The 20,344-nt window shown below is 38.3% G+C and overlaps 2 protein-coding genes across 2 annotated transcripts; one reads left to right on the top strand and one right to left on the bottom strand.

Annotated features, from left to right (window-relative positions):
* Positions 1 to 6,277: 6,277 nt before the first annotated feature.
* Positions 6,278 to 6,724, bottom strand: LOC121784344 (uncharacterized mitochondrial protein AtMg00300-like). The gene has a single exon (XM_042182498.1). It carries the CDS (start codon positions 6,722 to 6,724, stop codon positions 6,278 to 6,280), a length of 447 nt encoding a protein of 148 aa, XP_042038432.1.
* A 3,806-nt stretch (positions 6,725 to 10,530) lies between these two features.
* LOC121783967 lies at positions 10,531 to 11,329 on the top strand. The gene has a single exon (XM_042182152.1). The coding sequence runs from the start codon at positions 10,591 to 10,593 to the stop codon at positions 11,218 to 11,220; it is 630 nt and encodes a 209-aa protein (XP_042038086.1). The 5' UTR covers positions 10,531 to 10,590; the 3' UTR covers positions 11,221 to 11,329.
* Positions 11,330 to 20,344: the final 9,015 nt, after the last annotated feature.

Below are 20,344 nucleotides of genomic sequence, written 5' to 3'. Positions count from 1 at the left end.
TTCGTGGTAGTTAAGTTGATACAAAATTGTCTCTGTGGGATACGATACTCTTGCTTACTGATTGCTACACTAGCCCCGTACACTTGCGGGTATTACTTGTGTTAAAATAAGTCGAGTCAAGTTTTTGGCGCCGTTGCCGGGGACAATTGTGTGTCATTATAGCTTAATATCGTGATAATAATTGAGATTACTAGTCTAGATTTTACTTGCTTTATTTTTACTTTTTATTTTGAGTGCTCTAATAGATGTGTTTCCTTGTTCAGGTTGTATGCACACGCGTTCTAAAGGTCCACCTTTAGAGCCTATCGATCCCGAGATCGAAGCAACCAACAGAAGGAGGAACGCACAGAGAAGGTTAAACCAAAGGAATCGGGTTTCTTCACCCGCTCATAGGCGACTACCTTCTCCTATTCAGAGAACTCCATCACCCACTCCATCTCCACCTCCATCACCTATCCAGTACGAGCCTCATTCCCCAATTCTAATGGATAACGGGGAGGAGAACAACAATGAGGATCCTGTCATTCGTGCACTCCGTCTGCAGTTGGCTGATATGCAGAGGCAATTGGATGAGCAGAACGTGAGGCCAGTGCCCGTACAGAATCAGTTTGCCTACAGACATGTCACTAATCCCCCTGTCAACAATGCGGGGATAGCGGCCAACAGTTTCGAATTGAGGCCGGGGTTGATAGACATGGCAGAAGCAAATGGATTTGGTGGGACAGGCTCAGAAGATGCCAACAAGCACCTCACCAAGTTTATACAGATCAGCAATACAGTGAAGGCGAACGGGGTCACAGATGAGCAAGTTCGCCTCAGATTATTCCCATTCTCTTTGAAGGATGATGCAAAGGACTGGTATGACAACATGGGTCCTAACTCTGTGCCCACATGGGATGCAATGGTGGAGCTGTTCTTGGAGAAATACTATAAATACCCAAAAATACACATTTTCATCTATAAATACCCCCACTTCCACACAAAAATTCACACCACACTACACAATTCTCATCTAAATTCTCTAATTTCCATTTTCAATCTTTCTTTCACTCTTACTCTTACAACAAAACAATGTCCGGCTACGGCGATCACCTCCCGGCTCTCACGGTTGGAACCACGATTGGTTCGGTTCACAACCGTTTCCTAGTCCGAAAACGGAAGATTCGGCCCCTCCTCAAACCCAAGGTTCAGAAGTTCCGGGTGGCTACCGGCCTTACCCGATCGACGACCAAGATGCCCCCGAAGGGCAATACGGGTGGACACCCGAGCCTAGAGCGAGGTCGAGCGGCCCCTCCCAAACTCCGACTTCTCCTACTCACGGTGTCCGCACACCGTACACTTCGGCGAAGATGGAGCAATTGTTCAAAGCGTTCTTGTCAATCTCCGAAGATCCGGAGGTTGGCACGAACCAATCCAGCGATCATTATTGGTGGCGCATCTGTCGCCGGTACAATGAAAACCGGCCGGCTGGAACAATCGAGCGCAAGGAGAGTATGGTGCGCAACGCCATATACAGAGCCAACAAAGAAATCCAAAAGTTCCAGGGGTATTACCTCCAGGAAGAGCGGTCGGCGGGGAGCGGCCGGAGCGAGGTCGACATCATCAGTTTCGCCTTGTCGACCTACCAATCCATGAACTACAAGCCATTCAAGTACCTCAACATTTGACAGGAGACGCGGTCGCATCCGAAGTATAGGGGATGCGTAACATCCTTCTCTAGCGGCTCCTCCAAACGGTCAAGGTCGGTATCTCTATCCGACGCCAGCTCCAAAGACGTGGCTAGCCAACTTGCCGGAGCTAACTTGGGTAGCCCCGACGCCGTGCAATCGGTTCCTAACGCCGACCGCAAGGAAAGAAGAAGGCGGCGGCCAACCGCCGTCGCGCCGCGACTCCATCCGCCCCCACTCCCGAACCGACTCCCGCTCCCTATGTGCCACCTCAACCCCCCACCAATTTGTTATGGGGGGTTATGGCCCAACTCAATTTGGCCGATAGGTCAAATATGATCCCCGAGCAACTTCGATCGCATGTGGCGATGATACGGGGTCTCGAAAGAAAGTCGGGGGCATTTTTACGCTTAAATTACGTAATTTTTATTTTTCAGGAGTTTAATTATGTAATTTTTATTTTTTAGGATTTTAAGTATGTAATTTTTATTTTTTAGTATTTTAATTATGCAAATTTTATTTTTTAGGAATTTAATTATGTAATTTTTTATTTTTTTGTAATTTGTAATATTATTCTGGGTATTTTTAATGTATTTTAATTTTATGGAAATGTTTTTATTTAAATTGAATAATGGAACGGTGGGACCTTTGTGCTCGTCCTTGCGGAAGAACACGGGTGTAAGTGTTGTGCTCTTGCCTAAGAGCAGGCAGAAAAAGTGGGGTCGAGCCCACATCCGTGCTCGTTGGAAAGAGCACGGATGTGGATGCTCTAAGGAGTATACAACAGAAGAATGAATCAAAACAATTTAATATTTGAGGAAAACAATTTAATAAGAGAACAAAATATACTACACGTTAAGTTACACATCAACTATTAAAATAGGGATTTAAAGGAGTATACAACAGAAGAATGAATCAAAACCTCCATCCAAAACCATCGGTTACTCTTTTACTCTCTCTCTCTCTAAAAAATCATCTCCCTCCCTAGTCCCTACCGATTTCTCTCACAAAAAGGCAAGAACACGGTTCAACAACAGAACCCAGAGGTCACGAAAAGTTGAGGCCCGTTTTCTCTGATTCGCCGTGAGACAAGGATCGATGCTGCCATCGACATTTCTCCACAGTCCCACCGCTGCCGGCTCCGATTCGTCGCCCCGAACTACCCCGCAAGATAAGTTCTTAATTTGATTTCGTGAAATAAAGTTCGATTCTTTAGTTTAGCATCCTTCGGTTTAATCGATGAAGAGATTTAGAAAACGATAGTGCAGGAAGTAGTAGTATGGCATTAGAATTTGTTGGGAGAGTTGTATACCTTCACTGAACAAATCGGCTTAGGCAAAAAGATCTAAGCTTTTGGTTCCCCCCCCCCTTCCGAATTTGGATCCCAATTTTTGTCAGAGAAGGGTTTCGGGGTAAACGTGAATTCACCTTATGAGAAAGAACATGGAAGGATGATTACCGTAGTGAAATTAGGATTCGGTGGGAAGAATGATGAATTCCTTTCTACTGCTCCATCCGTCGCTTTAGGAGAAAATTTTGTGAATCAAAAGTGTGAATCAACTTCAATACATATAAGATCCGAAGATAACAGAAATGGAATGCACAATACGCATATATTTACGTGGTTCAGTCGAATGACCTACATCCACGGAGAAGATGATCCCAGAATTTTATTCAAACACTCAGAAAGTGATTACAAGAGTCAACACTTGATCGACACGATCAAGAACACTCAAACTCACATACAAATTTTTTTCCCTCAACAATCACAGCCGATAACGATGTGAATCTTACAAAGATAGTGTATCTCTTGTAATAATGAACAGTCTCAATCTCGCTATTCAGATCTCAATGTATTTGTTGTTACTCGGTCATTCCCTTATATAGAGTGTCGCGCATAACTGCTGCGCGTCTTGCGACCTTTCCGAACTGATGCAACACTTGGTCAATCGTTACCTTCAACCGCTAGGTCAGTTGTCGTTGCTTGATCAAGCCATGCTGTTGCTTGATCAAGCCATTGTTACTTCAACCGTTGCAATGGTTAGTTCCAAACAACACCATTCTTCCATTCATTTAGCTTCACCTTCCAACAAATCTCCACCTTGAAGCTATATGAATAATCCCGAATCATCTTCTCGGTCCACTCTTTATTTCCCCTGGACCAGACTGATCAACTCCATACATTTTCTAAGTTTGGAGTTGGGCAGCATCTTCGTCAACATGTCTGCGGCGTTATCCTCAGTCGAAACCTTGGCCACTCTCACTGTTCCCTTGTTGACCTCATCCCTTATGAAATGGAGTTTGACATCAACATGTTTACTCCTCTGATGAAATGTCTAATGTTTGGTCAAGCATATGGCACTTGAGCTATCGCAGTTTACTTCTACGGATTTTTGCTCAATACCAAAATCAGAAAGAATTCCTTTCAGCCAAAAACTCTCTTTCACTGCTTCGGTTAAGGCTATATATTCCGTCTCCGTAGTAGATAAAGCCACTACTGACTGCAGTAAAGATTTCCAACTGACCACGCTTCCGAACAGACAAAACACATATCCAGTTTGTGACTTCCTCGTGTGTATGCTTACTGCATAGTCTGAATCACAAAATCCCTTGAGCGGATACTTCTCTTTTTCTTCATGCTTTACAAACATGATTCCGAGGTTTGTGGTTCCTCTCATATATCTGAGAATCCACTTGAGCGTCTGCCAATGCTCCATTCCTGGATTTGCCATGAATCTACTGGCAACACTTATGGCGTGGCTCAGATCAAGCCTGGTACAAATCATGGTATACATGATGCTTCCCACTATACTTGCGTATGGGATCTTGTCCATATGCCTTCTTGCCTCCTCGGTATCTGAACTTTGGCTTTAACTCAACTTGAACTGCTGAGCCAGAGGAATGGTTACCGGCTTCGATGACTCCATCTAAAACTTCTTGATGGTCTTATTGATGTAGTCCCTCTGAGTGAGCCATAGCCATCCTGCTCCTCTGTTCCGTACTATGTCCATGCCTAATATCCTCCTTGCACACCCCAGATCTTTCATCTCAAACTCTATTTTCAATTGATCCTTGATTTTCTGCACTTCTTTCATAGTAGCTGCAGAAACCAACATGTCATCAACATAAAGGAGTAAGTATGCCACTGCAGCCACATTCTCCTTCTTGATGAATATGCAATTATCGTATTCAGACATCTCAAAACCGATCTTCTGAATATATTTATTGAAAATGAGATACCATTGCCGTGAGCTCTGCTTCAAACCGTAAAGGCTTTTCTTGAGCAGACAGACTTTATCTTGATCTCCCGGCTTGATGAAACCCTCTGGTTGTTCCATGAAGATCTTTTCTTCAAGGTTCCCATGTAGAAAAGCAATCTTCACATCAAGTTGATGAAGCTCCCAATCCTTTTGAACGACAATGGCTAACAGAATCCTGATTGAGTTGTGTTTCACTACTGGACTGAAAACTTCGTTGTAATCAATTCATTCCTTCTAAGTGAAACCCTTAGCCACCAATCTTGCCTTGAACCTGATGTTGTCGTTCTAAAATGCTTCAATCTTCTTCTTGAATATCCACTTGCATCCTACACATTTATGATTCTTTGGCCTCAGAACCAGTATCTAGGTTTTGTTCTTGTACAAGGTGTCTATCTCTTCGTGCATCGCTTTTAGCCATTTGTCCTTCTCATGAGTCCTTACAGCTTCTTTGTAGCTTGTTGGCTCATGATATTCAATTTCTTCTGCCACAACCAGGGCATAGTGTAGCATTTCGTAGTCACTATACTTTGTTGGCAGATTCCGAGTTCTCTTGGATTTTTCTCTGAGTCTTCTTGGCATATCTGGTTCCGTTCTGTGAGCTCCTCCACCTTGAGTGCCCTGTGAACTCCCTACATCTTTAGACGTATTATCCCTAAATTCCTGACTTTCCAATCCCGAGGTCTCCACCTCAACTTGAGCAGTCTGCTCCACCTGAACTTGATCAATTGAATCCACCTCAACTTGATCAGTCTGTGTGTCCTTCAGAAAAGGCATTTTATGCTCCTTGAAGATCATATCTCTACTGATCACCACTTTGTTGTTCCCAGACTCGATACACCAAAGTCTATATCCATTTACTCCCTTTTGATAGCCCAGCATCACACACTTGATGGCCCTTGCCTCCAGCTTTCCTCGCTTGACATGGGCGTATGCTTTACAGCCAAATATTCTCAATTTGTTGTAGTCCCCTTGAGATGCATACCATCTCAAATCTGGAGTATCAAAATTCAGGGCCGATGAGGGGCATTTGTTGATCAACACAGCGGCAGTCGCAACCGCTTCAGCCCAAAAAATCTTAGGCATTCCAGAGGATAACAGCAAACATCTCAGCCTCTCTAAAATGGTCCTGTTGGCTCTCTCAGCCACACCATTCTGTTGTGGGTTGCTTGGTACGATCCTATGCCACTTGATTTCCTTCCTCTTGCAATATTGATCAAACTTAGAAGATAAGAACTTCAATCCATTGTCAGTTCTTAAACACTTCAAATTACAGGACTTCTCCGATTCTACTTCAGCACACCATTCTTGAAATTTTGAAAACACCTCTGACTTTTCTTTCATAACATACAGTCATAGTTTTCTTGAGTAATCATCAATAATGGTGAGAAAGTATCTACCTCCACCTATGCTTTGTGTTTGTGCAGGACCCCAGACATCACTATGCGCATAGTCCAGCGGAGCTTTTGAGCAATGCTTTCCTTCGGGAAAAGTGAGCATCTTGCTCTTGGCCAAGATGCATTCTTCACATCCAGCCACACTATCTCTAGATCCATCTCCAGTGGTTGGAATAGCCTTCCTTTTCTCCAACTCCTTTAAGTCTGCCTCTGCGACATGTCCAAGTCTCATGTGCCATGTCTTCCTACTAATTCTTTCAGTGATATTAACCTGATCACTGATAACCTCTGCATCAAGATAGTTGAGATTATTGATTCTTTCGGCCTTCATGAAAATGGCGTGGTCTTTGAACACCTCTATCTTGCCATCTCCGACTCTGGAATGGAAGCCTTTCTTGTCCATCAATCCTAGCGAGATCAAATTCCTTTTGACCGAGGGGATGTATCTTACCTCAGTTAGAACTTTAACTGACCCATCGAACATCCTCAGCCTGACTGATCCCAATCCATTTACTTCACAAGTATGGTCATTTCCCAGGATTACTGATCCTTCCGCAGCATCAATCTTTGTGAACTAGCTTTTGTTGGATGTCATATGAAAACTACAACCAGAATCCATGATCCAGCAATCTATCACGGATCTTTCTGTTATATTCATAATCTGGCCATTTTCAAAATCCTCAACCACTTCTGCTTGATTAACTGGCTTCTGAGCATCTGCTTACTTTCGCTTCCATGCATAGCAGTCCTTTTTTATGTGTCCTAGTTTCTTGCAGTAGTGACAAGACCTAGTCTCCTTTCCTTCACTCTGCTTGTACTTCCAAGATTGCTGCTTCTTTTTCTTTCCAGCCCTTCTGGAAACAGCTTTTATACCCAGACTTTCAGCAACTTGATCAAGGGGTCTCAGCCCCTGCTTTTGAGCCTCCTTGAGATTCAGAGCTGAGTAGACTCCCTCATATGTGACCTTGGAGTTCCTTCCCAGGAGAATTGCATCTTTGAATTGCTCATAGCATCCGGGCAGAGAATTGAGGAGCATCAAGGCTTTATCCTCATCTTTCAACTCCTCCTCGATCGCCTCCAAGTCGTCAACACATTTGCCGAAATCTTCTAACTGTTCAAGAATGCTTTAGGTTTCCAAAATCTTGAATGTGAATAATTTCTGCTTCAAATGGAGCCTATTTGCCAGTGACTTGGTCATGTAGATTGATTCAAGTTTAGCCCAAACCCCGGCAGCCGTTTCCTCCTTCGACACTTCTCTTAGCACCCGGTCATTCAAACTGAGAATGAGTGTGCTATATGCTTTATCTTGGAGTTCTTGATTCCTTGCCGCAGTCTTTTCATCTCCTTCTTGAGCTACGGGATCATTGTCCCCATTCAAGATTTCCCAAAGCCCATTCTGCATCATCATCCCCTTCATTTTGAGTTTCCACAATCCAAAATCGTTCTTTCCATTGAACTTTTCCATTTCAAATTTTGCTGTCGACATCGCAGTCAGTAGACTTCTTCAGATGCGCTTCCCACAGACGGTGCCAATTTGTGAATCAACTTCAATATATATAAGATCCGAAGATAGCAGAAATGGAATGCACAATACGCAAATATTTACGTTGTTTAGTCGAATGACCTACATTCACTGAGAAGATGATCCCAGAATTTTATTCAAACACTCAGAAAGTGATTACAAGAGTCAACACTTGATCGACACGATCAAGAACACTCAAACTCACATACAAATTTTTTTCCCTCGACAATCACAGCCGATAACGATGTGAATCTCACAAAGATAGTGTATCTCTTGTAATAATGAACAGTCTCAATCTCGCTATTCAGATCTCGATGTATTTGTTGTTACTCGGTCATTCCTTTATATAGAGTGTCACGCATAACTGCTGCGCGTCTTGCGACCGTTCCGAACTGATGCAACGCTTGGTCAATCGTTACCTTCAACCGCTAGGTCAGTTGTCGTTGCTTGATCAAGCCATGCTGTTGCTTGATCAAGCCATTGTTACTTCAACCGTTGCAATGGTTGGTTCCAAACAACACAATTCTTCCATACATTTAGCTTCACCTTCCAACAAAAAGTGAATTAAGAGTTACTGCACAAATTGTGTGAGGCGGAAAGATTAGGATATGGAGGTTAATATACCGTTCAATGTGGGTGTATAATTGAGTGAGTAAATTTTGGAGGTTGATTTTAATTGATTGTGGTCTAAATTTTTTTTGGAAAGATTTCCTTGCAGATTGCAGAGGAGAAGGAGCGTGACGTGGGAGGGAGGAAATTTGGTATTTGATTGCTAAATAAAAAGGAGACTTCATTGGTTTTGGAATGAGATTTTGCAGAATAAGGTGCAGCGCGTGAAATAGAGGAGGAGAAATTGATTTTGGCGTGAAAAAGTTGGGAGGGAGGAATTGGGAGTTGGGCTAGGGATATGATTTAAATAACGTTAGATTGGGCTCAAGCCTTTTTGTAATTTATATAAATTGTGTAGCCCACTATTTACTTTTCACAAGATTGAATTTTTATAGATTATTTAATTCATCGGATCCAACATGAAATTGAGTCTAATAAATATTTCTAATGGGAGGAAATTATGTAAGTTCACATTGTGATTCACCATCGTGATTTTAACCCATAAAACAAGTTCTCGTGTCTTGCCAAGAATTCTAAATATCCGAATAATAATTATCATAAATCATCAATTACTCAAAAAGCCAAGTCACGTGATCAATTCCACTCGATATTTAATTCATGAACTTCACGGCATTAAATGCAAAAAAGAAATAGGGTTCAAAAAGTGGGACGTTACACCAAAAGTGGGACGAAGGGAGTATAACCCAAAAAAGCAACCTCTAATAACCATAACGCACCTTTAGTAAGCTTAGTATATAACAACTTGTCTCTCCATATTTGCAATACCAGCCTGAAATGGTGTTCATGAATCCATGATCATCATCCTAGGATGTCACCTATAAACACTATCACAAGAAGACGTGACCTAGTGGCCACATTATTGTCGACATTGTCTTAAAGGCGAAGGACCTCTTCTACCAGGAGGGGAACATGATTTTCAAAGAGCCCCAAATTCAGCGATGAGGCTGAGGCACTGAAGACAACCAATGTCTCGGTTTTCAGTGGCTATTCCACGAGCGTGGAAGGTGAATCAATTCACCTTCACATGACGGGAAATGAATCTGCCTCATCTCCTAACATTCAAAGCCGTCCAATGGGGACTAGGGCAACGGCGGTGAAAAGATAAGCGAAAGGGAAGGCTCCGGTTGGTCCGAACTCTAAATATTTACCACATACTGTATATATATGTAATGTACTTCCTAAATTTTATTCTTTCTAGTATGCTTTTCTCTAAAAATGTATAGTATATCTTCCATCCCACGTTAATTGAGACATTTTTTTAGGTACGAAATTTAAGAAATTTTTATTTGGTTAATTAGTTAAATACTGATAAAAACAAAATAAGAAATAGAATAAAGTAAGAGATAAGGAGATAGTATATTAAGAGAGACAATAAAGTACTCCACCCGGTCCCCATTTATGTGTCAGTTTTTCATTTTGGTTCGTCTGTTATTAATTGTCCCACTTCATTTAACTATTTTTGGTACTGGACCCCACATTCCACTGATTCATTTTACTCATATTTTATTATGAAATTAATATATAAAAATAAAATTCACATACCATTAACTTTTTCAGCCTACTTTCCTTTCCATTAAAATCCGTGACGGATCAAAGTGGGACACGTAATGAGGGACATGAGAAGTAATTTACTATATATTTTGTTTTTGTCATAAAATGAAATGACTCAACTAATTTGGGACAATTCGAAACCGAATACAACTCAACTAACTTGACACGAACGAAGTATATACTTACTATTATCATGTTCTAATATTAATAGCATATTTATTTTAACCAACCTTATATATTTCTCATAGTGAAACACCAATTTTACTTTAAAGTAACTAAAGTAAATCATCTTTTATTTTAAATTTTCTTCAAGTTTCAATCTTGGCCATTGCCTATCAATCATGGAGGTAAAGCTACTAGAATCATAATATCTAAACTCGCACATGCATGCTACAATCAATCATATTGATCCATGGAAAAATCCAGTCCCCAATAATTATGGCCACTCTTGTGCTATATATACCCCTTTAGCTTTTCTCCCTTGTCTCCACCACCAATTATTCAAACTAACCCCAATTTCTTTCTCCCAACCCTACCACTGAAAAAACAAACTAATTGGGAGAGAGATGGCCCAGAACCACAAGGATGCAAACTACTACTATATCATTGATAAGCCAACCAACCAAACTAACAATTTCTATCTCAAAAAAACACTTCAATTTCTTGTCCCAATTTCCATAATTTCTTTCCTAGTTTCCTATTTCTCACTATTTTCCATAATATTTCAGTTCTACTACTCCTCCATATTTCCATCTCTGAGTGAGAGAAAATGCATGTTTTTACTCTTCAACGGCATCCTCGCATTTTTGGCCAAAAACCTCAACGTCAACCTCAACACCTCAGCCCGAGACAATTTCGACCGCGAAGATTGTTTTTTTAACGTCGAATATGATCACAATTCGTCGAATGCCTCTGTAGTTATAGAGGAGATCGAGGTAAAGGTTCAAGACGACCGCGCCTCTCAGAATGCAGCGGATGAGATCATAGAGACTGAAATGGTGTGTGAAGATCGGAACGAAGATGAAGATGGAGACGAAGACGATGAAGAAAGTGAAGGCGTAGAGGAGTCGGCTTCGGTGGTGAGCGATATGAGAGTTAGCACGGAGGAGTTGAACAAGAAGTTTGATGAGTTTATTAGGAAAATGAAAGAGGAGATTAGGATTGAAGCTCGACAGCAATATTTGATCGTAGTGTAGAAGTAGAAATTAAATGGGACAGCCTATATGTAGATGGAATAAATTAAATAAAATTTTGTACAGCTTCTCCTCATGATAAATAAAATCATTTATTGTGGACTTAGACAAATTAACGTTATTTATGTTCTACCATCATGATTTCGTTGAATAAGTCGATCTCGCATCTGATTTCAAAGCTCCAGATGAATTTCATTTGGAAAAACACTTTCATCAGATATAATCATAAAATAAGACCAATTTAATCAATCAGTACACCAACAAAAAAGAATCATATTATCTTTTATCATTTAAAGTGTATGACTCTAGTTTTCCTAGCCATCGTTGCTAAATCATAAAGAGACCCCACTATTCTATACTTTAAATCTATTTGGTCTTACTACTAAACCCAAACAAAACTATCAACAAAAGCTAACATCAATGCACAAATCACAAGGTCTTTATTATGATTATAATGGCTTTTCGATTAAGGTAAGATTTAATATTTGGATTGTAACTAATTCCACCAAATAAAAAAACTAATACATCCCATAACAACATCTCTTAAAGCTCAAAAATTGCGCACAAAGTTTTCACAGCTTAACATCCCCAAAAATTGCACACATATTCAATTTTGTTTCTTATTGATCTTTCTTCAATTATCTACATTTTTTTCATTTGCTCAAACGTTTTCCATTTATTTAGCCTTACTACGATTAATTCAAACTCGGAAACAATTTTATGAATGGAGAAAATATTAAATACTAATACTAATAAATAGTATAATACTCCCTCCGTCTACAAGGAAGTGTTTGAATGTGTGGTGTAATAAATGAAGTTAGGCAGTGAAATGTGGGACCTCTTTGACTTTTTGTGTAATAAATTTGTTTGAACTATTCAATGTGCAAATAAATTTTGGAGGATTAGATAATGGTTGTAGTGATTAAATAAATTCCATTGATTATACTTGATTAATTAAACTTGGTGTTAGCAAAATTGAATGGAAACACTACCATTGAAATGAAGAGAGAAGATGATTGAAAAAAGGGTTCAAATTCAAACTCCTGCCAAAAAATAAGGAGGGAATGCCAATTTCATTCCATGGAGGGATTTTGTACAACCAAGGAGGGAACATTTACAAGGAATTTCAAAGTCCACCAACTCCTATAAATACATTCATTTCTACTTCATTTACTTCCACCAACCAAAACAAAAAAAGGAAAACCTATTTAAAGTGAACTACCCTCAGAAAATCTTCATCACTGGACAATGGAGCTTGAGGTGGTCCGAGAGTTATACCATGAGCAGGAGCATCAGGAGCAGGGGCAGGGTGGAAGGCAGTGGGTCTCATTAGCATTGAACAGCCAAGAAAAAAACCTCATTGTGTAGTTTCTTCTACAGCAAAGTAAAGCTGGAGTGCTGCCAAGAGGTTCCTTTACAGAGGCAGTCAAAAGATTCAACATCCATAAAAGGACAGCACTGAGAATTTGGAAGATTCAATGGGGGTGGCTTATTTTACATTTCCCTCAGAAAAGCTTCATCACAGGGCATATGGACAACAACACAATGCATAGGGACCTCAGAGGACACTAACACAGCCTCCAAACCATACACATGGGTGGCTGAGCTAAGTACTCAGAAAAGCTTCATCACAGGGCATATGGACAACAACACAATGCATAGGGACCTCAGAGGACTCTAACACAGCCTCCAAACCATACACAGGGGAGACTGAGCTTTCCCTCGGAAAAGCTTCATTACAGGGCATATGGACAACAACACAAGGCATAGGGGCAACACATTACACTTACAACAGCCACAGTAATGCACATAAACATTCATCATCGATTCCCACTGCCTCAGTATCACATAAACATTCATCATCAATTCCCACTGCCTCAATATCACATAAACATGGAGCAATATCACATAAACATAGAGCAATGCACATAAACATGGAGTACATCAGAAATAGGCTGCATTTTCCTTAAATCAGAAGCCTCCAAACACTAAAAAGGGGGTGGCTTTGAATCAGAAAGAAACTCACAAATTAGATGAGGTCCTTGAGGCAAGAAAACATGATGAATAGCATTGCTTTTTCATTGTCGGTGTACTCCCTGTTTGGCTCCACCACCGGCTGCATTGCTGCGGCCATGCCTTCCTCGATGTCATCCAAACCAATGGAAGGTGTTTCACTTTCCCCCCAATTAACAGGACGTGAAGGAGGCTTGGTCTCCGACCAGTCAAACGGCTGCGACGGAGGCTGAGTTTCAGATTCGTCAAACACCACAGTCGGAGGTAAAGTTTCAGATCCGTCGATTAATGGGGACGGAGGTAGAGTTTCAGAACCGTAGAAGCCCTTGGGCGGATCTGCAGTTTCAGATCCGTCGAAACCCTTAGCCGGAGCTTCAGTTTCAGATCCGTCGAGAGCCTTGGACGGATCTTCAGTTTCAGATCCGTTCAAACCCTTGTACGGAGCTTCAGTTTCAGATCCGTAAAAGAACAAATCGGGGGGTATAGGACCTTCAGCCCGTCGTCGCCTATGAACGGTGGAACACCGTGAACCACGGACCGACGACCAATTTCGTCGTCGTCAACCCAGTCGGTCGGTGTTTCAGGGACGATAGTGTCCATCGATTCGGAGGGAGGCGGAGGGGGAGAGTGAGTGAGGCGGAGGAATCGAGAGTGAGAGAATGAATGAGAGAGAATCGAGAGTGCGAGAGAGTGAATGAGAGAGAGAATCGAGAGTGAGGGAGAGTGAATGAGAGAGTTGACTGCAAAAAATAAATTGCATTTCTTTTTTTTTAAATGTAAATAATGGCATTTTGTGTAAATTTTGCCAACAATAAGAGTATTTTTGATGTCCAAATATGGTAAGTAGGAAGAGTGACTCTTAATGGAGGACGGACCGAAATGGAAAATAGTGACTCTTAATCGGGGATGGAGGAAGTAATTTATGTCCCCCTTACAAAAGTTGAACACAATGGCATGTGGAGTATCCAACCTCGTCCGATTATCGAAATATTTAAATATCAAACATCAACCACTTTTTATCCATGAAAGTAAAAACATTAGTACAGTGAATTGACTTAACAAATATATATAGCATGTGACATCTATGTAGCTAACTAGTTAATACTTAATAGCTTGTCACGTTTCACTTTTCTAACATTACTAACGGACCCAAATCAAACAGCAAACTTCATACATATATTTTCGTTTGAATATCCTCATATTCATCGATAGGACTTTTGTGATTGCTCTTTTGTGGAAAGTTTATCACTTATGATACTTGAATTGCATGAGAAAAAAAGTGGATGCGATCTAATTCAGACATATATCGTAACATAATAAAAGAATACAATAAGAAATGTATGAGTCAACAACGGATCCGAACATGCCATTTGTCCCCGCCAGACATCGGAAACATACCAAAATGTAAATCCAACTTTTGAAATAATAATTGTAATTGGTAGGGACAAGTAGGTGTGAATATCATGGACGAGGCCATATCGTGATCGGGTATGGGTCCGCCACCTACCTATTTTATTATTCATACACAAATATTTTTAACCAAGTGAATAGAGAATGCCATTCCATTTGCAATATTTCGTGTAACTATACCATCTTGGATTTACATTTGTTTAGATTGTTTTTGTAGTACATTAAAACACCCTCATTTTTTCTCGATCTCAAAATTTGACGTACTCATTCCGTCCCATGTCACTCGCACTTTTCCTTTTAGGTCGTAAATTTGAGATTGATTTTTTAATGTAATTAAATTAGAATTTTAAGTTTAATGAGACATCACTTAATAAATGAGCTCTTAACTTAATCTAATATATTAATTAAATACATTAATTCTAACTTAGACTATAAAAGCGTAAGTAGTTTGTGACGAGCCGAAATAGAATAATGCAAGTAAAATGGGACGGATGGAGTATTTTTTTTAATAAATAAAAAATGCTCTAGCCTAAAAGGGAGGCAAGCCAAATCTGGTACACAGAACATAGAAAAACAAAAGCTAAGCAGCTAGAGCAAAAACAAACCAACAAAGACAAGGCCACCCACTAATTTCCTAACAACAACCTACAAAAGTGACAAAACAGACCAACACCAGCACAAACCCACTCAAGAATAAAGCTGTCAAACCTGAAGACAATTCCCCAGTTCGTCCGAGATATGAGTCCTATCTTTTATCTGACCATCTCCTCAAATCATTTAACTTTTCAAGAGCTTGTTCTGGAGAGAAGGGTAAATCATGGCACCAACCCCGAGTCCACAAGCCAAGTTGCTAGAAAAAATTCCCCTTTTCAGAATCTCAATTCGGATTCAAGCCTTGAAAGACTACATTATTCCGAATATTCCAAATGGACCATGTAATGACAAAGAACAGTGACATCCAAATCTTCCTATCAAACTTTGCAAAAGGCGCCCCATTTCAAGAGAGAAGACTTGCCTTTGCTTGTTTGGAAGACGAGAAAAGTTCCAATGATGACAACAATAATATAACGAGCTGCTTGAGAATCTGCATTTAAAAAAGAGTGAACTACATAAAATGACCCTGACGTTTCCATTTGTTTCACTCCACACCCCTGACTTTTAAAAATATCGCCACAAGTCTCTGGCCTTTAACATAATCATGTATCAGGTTTTTTCGGACTAAAACACCCTTCAGCCCTAAAAGGGCATTATGGTCATACCACATTGATTCTGCAGTGGCGATTTGACGGCTATGCGTCAGCCGTCAGTCATGATGACTGTGCGTCAGCGGCTGCCACCTATACTAGACTCCATTTGTGATTTAACAAATACATTTCAAAATTTTCACTTTGCAGCCGTGTCCCATATTCTTTTTTATTTATAACATTGTATTTTAATTAATTAAAATAAATATGGTTTATAATTAAAACAACATACTCCTAGAAAATATGGTCAATACATATAAGAATCATCCAATGTAGTTTTTGAAGTATGGGATAGTTTTAATATCACCAATTAATTTGGATATATTCTTCAATATTTAAAAAAGGATATGGGTATGGTATTTATACTAATTAATATGGTATTTATAGTCCAGGTACGTAACAATCCATTTCTAGTGATTTTTAATATCGTTTGCCTTTTTTATTTTCTTTATCCCATTTAATTAATAAAGTGCTTAGTCACCTATAATTAACGAGATAATGTGGGATAAAAACTATTTGAAAATATAAACCGTAAATTTATAATTTTGTAAAATTGAATGATAACAATAATAATAATGAAAAATTAATGGAATTATTTTATATTCAAAGTATTTAGGTGTGGCCGTGTGGATAAATTATCTGAGCATGATTTACTGTTGCCCGCAGCATACCAATTCTCCCTAAAACTATTGGCCACATCACTTCTGAGGCCAAATACTATTTGTTGTTTTCTCCCTAAATTTATTGATTTACTGTTTCCTGTTGAATTATGATACACTTACTGACTCATCACAAATTCTAACGTAAAATTAGTAAAATTGAAAAAAATAAGCAAGTAGTATATTTTAATTAATGAAAAAAAGAGAATTATTCTTTTTAGGTGGAGCTGAAATTAAATTAAGCTTTGCAATTTGAATTATCAATTGATGGATAGGCCGCCTATAGCTCGTGATGAATTAATACATATTTTAATGGTTAAATGTATTTTCTTCACTGTCTAAAAACGGTAGCTGTATAATTATTGGAAAAATAATAAAATGGAAATCGAGCTACTATTAATTTGATAAAATCTAAAATATAACAGAGATCCTGTAGTTTTTATAGCTGTACTAAATTTCCTCATGGCAAACAATAATTTACTTTTGGGATTAAAATATGTGAAATAAGAATTCAAAAGTTTGGTGTTGTTTTTAAAATTCTAATCAAATTGAAGAAATGCCATCGATATTTTCTCATCGGGTCCTTTTCCCATTGGAGTCCCGACATTTACTAAATCCCACCAAACAGCTAGGGTCTCTAATTAGGAGAACAAATTCCAACAATATGTAATAATGAATATCAATTATTAGATAACATACTGCTGATTTGATAAAAGTGCAAAATAGGACCTACTAAATGTCTGCAAAAGTGCAGAATAGGCTGGCAAGGGTTGGTAATTTGTCTAAAATGCCCTGCAAGGCATAAGGGTATTATAGTCCGAAAAATGACTACAAATATACGATACGTGATTATGTTAAAGGCCAGAGACTTGTGGCGATATTTTAAAAAGTTAGTGGTGTGGAGTGAAACAAATGGAAACGTCAGGGACATTTTATGTAGTTCACTCTTTAAAAAAAGATGATAGTAATTTGAATTATGTGGCTATGGCACATGTAAATTTAGGTGTCTAACATATTGCCATCTCATTGAATGGAGTATGTCACGTTAAATATCAATGATTAGAAAAAAATGGAAGTGTTTAATTGTTATAATAGAGGAAAATTTTGAAATGGTTAAAATGGAAGTCACAATTAATAGCCATCTAATTAGTTTTAATACTCCATCATCCATCCTATAAAAATTTTAACATATGATATGAGATGAGAATTAAGATAAAATTGGTAAAGTAAAGAGAAGAAGAGAATGGTATTTAAAGTAGTGTTAGTGGATAGTGGAACCCACATTATTATTAGTATTTATTGATGGTATAAGTGGTAAATAACTTGATGTATAGGGATAATAAATAGTGATGATTTTCCATAAATGAAAATGTTCATATTTTTATTGGACAAATGAAAATTAAAAGTACATATATTTTTGTGAGATAGAAGGAGTAAAATATAATCGATTTTTGCATTTTTTAACAAAAATACCCCTAAAGAATACATGTCGCCACTTTTTTTTTAATATTACAAATAGAAGAGAGACAAACTTTAGTATAGGCATATAGTCTTGGAGTTTTCGAGCTTTTCTAATAGAGAATGTTAAGTAGTCCTCTAGGAAGAGAATAAAGAATGTCCAGCTCAAGTGACATCCTTGTCGACCAATGAGCTAGAAAATCAGCAGCAGCATTAGCTTCCGTGTAAATGTACTTCACATTACTGCTAATAAATCATGCAGGTTAGGTAGTTATCGAGTTAACCTAATACCGATTTAACCCAACAAAATCAAAACCCTAATCCAACCTGAAATCATCGGGTTCTTATTGGGTTCCAAGACATTAACTTCGTACGTGTTCTTGTGTCATGTCAAAAATTATCACCTTACCATTAACATTAGTATGTTACGATACAATTTAGTTTGACATGATACGATATGACAATGACCTGAATATGATATTATCCGATTAAAACCTGATGTTACACAATTAAAATCTGTTATAACAAGATTAATACTTCATCACAATTTAAATTTAAATAATATTAAAGTATAATATTTTTTAAAATAATTAAAATAATAATTTTGTTTCTTTACGGGTAATCCGAACCTAACATCGGATTTTTATTGGGTCGATCTGATAAGAATCCAAACCCAATAAGACTTGGACCAAACTCATTAACTTTGTGTGTGTTCATGTCGTGTCGTTTCATTTATGGTAAGTATCATTTTCCATTAATAATACTTCAATCACATTTTCTCTCAATTTCTCTCTTATTTTATCTATTTTATAGTATTAAAACTTGTGTCGTCCACGTACTAAAACTAATTTTAATGAACGAAAAACTCATGTTGTCCATGGTAAACACTATTATTTGTGGACAAATGAAGTAATTTAGTTTTACTTTATCATTTTGTGTACTTAGCACTTACCACTTGATAATAATCATAATATGCCCGCGAGTGGTGCTCGTGCGTGTTCGTGTGTGCAATGTGCATGCATTTGAGTTATAGACATTTGTTCTGTTTAAACTTCCTCACTATTTGAGAAAATTGACGTTACAAATAATTATTTCGTTGGTCCACAATTGGATTTCCAATTTCTGTTTATGCATTATTACTTTTACATTTAATTTGGGACCAACCTTATCGATGAAGACCAGAATAACAATCATATGCGATGACATTACAACTTCAATAAATTATCACTATGAGATATTTAATTATCAAAGTGCGGCTGTCAACCTCCCCTGCAAATCATATCCAGCAAAGATTAAAATAATTGGGTCAGCTTGCTAAAATATGACTACTGAAAATTTTAAAATTAAATTCTAATTAATAAAAACATAGACAGAATATTATTAATATCTTTTCTAAATATTAAGAAAGATAAACAAGTTGCATAAATTCGTGAGTATACCTTATATAAATTCAAAACTTTAAGCTTAGATGAAGAAGTAAATTTAAACATTATTCTTTTTTACATTATTATCCTTTATAATCATAATATTACACGTACAATGTCTTTTTTCAGTTTTAAGAAACACAAATTAGCTAAACCTCTCTTTAATTTGTAATAATAGTTAGTATTATGTGGTGGGGATAGTTTTTGATAATCACCTAGGTAGCCATAAGTGTCTCTTCACAAATAGAAATGCAGGATGATATATAAAAAGACATATAATAAGATTCGACAAAGTTGAGACAAGTGTTGTGGTGTAAGACCATGAAATTATCCGTACGCAGTTGTAGTCTAACATGAATAGATTGATATTCCCATTATTGCCTCAATCAATTGTGAACCTATCTTCATCACACACAAATTGAACTAATCAATAAACATGATGGGGAAGTACTGGCTTAGGCACAAGCCAAATGTATTCACTCTTATGATCACAAAAAAGTAAATAAATAAATAAATTATGAAAATGGGAACAGTTCCCTCAGGTGTCTCTAGAAATACTGTTTGGATTTGTAAGATTAAATATCAACCTTCGTCTTGCATTTTATTATTGGAGCTCAACAACGTAACAGTAGAGCCAGCTAGATTGAGACTTGGGGTGGTGGGTTTGGACTTTGGAGGGAATAGTATAAGGCAACAATATCTCGCAAACATATTATAGTACTCCCTCCGTCTACCATTAAGAGTCCCACTTTTTGGCGGCACGAGTTTTAAGAAATGTTAAGAAAAATGGGTGGAAAAAAGTTAGTGGAATAGGGGTCTCACTTGTATATATTAGTTTTAAATAAAATGTGAGTGGAATGAGTTAGTGGAAGGTGTTAGGAATTCTTGTATTCATCTAATGAGCGCAGCGGAAATTGCA

The sequence above is a fragment of the Salvia splendens genome, chromosome 21 (assembly GCF_004379255.2).
Source record: "Salvia splendens isolate huo1 chromosome 21, SspV2, whole genome shotgun sequence".
In the NCBI taxonomy this organism is placed as follows: domain Eukaryota; kingdom Viridiplantae; phylum Streptophyta; class Magnoliopsida; order Lamiales; family Lamiaceae; genus Salvia; species Salvia splendens.
Note: the sequence above shows the minus strand (reverse complement) of the source record. Positions and strands in the feature narration are given on the sequence as shown.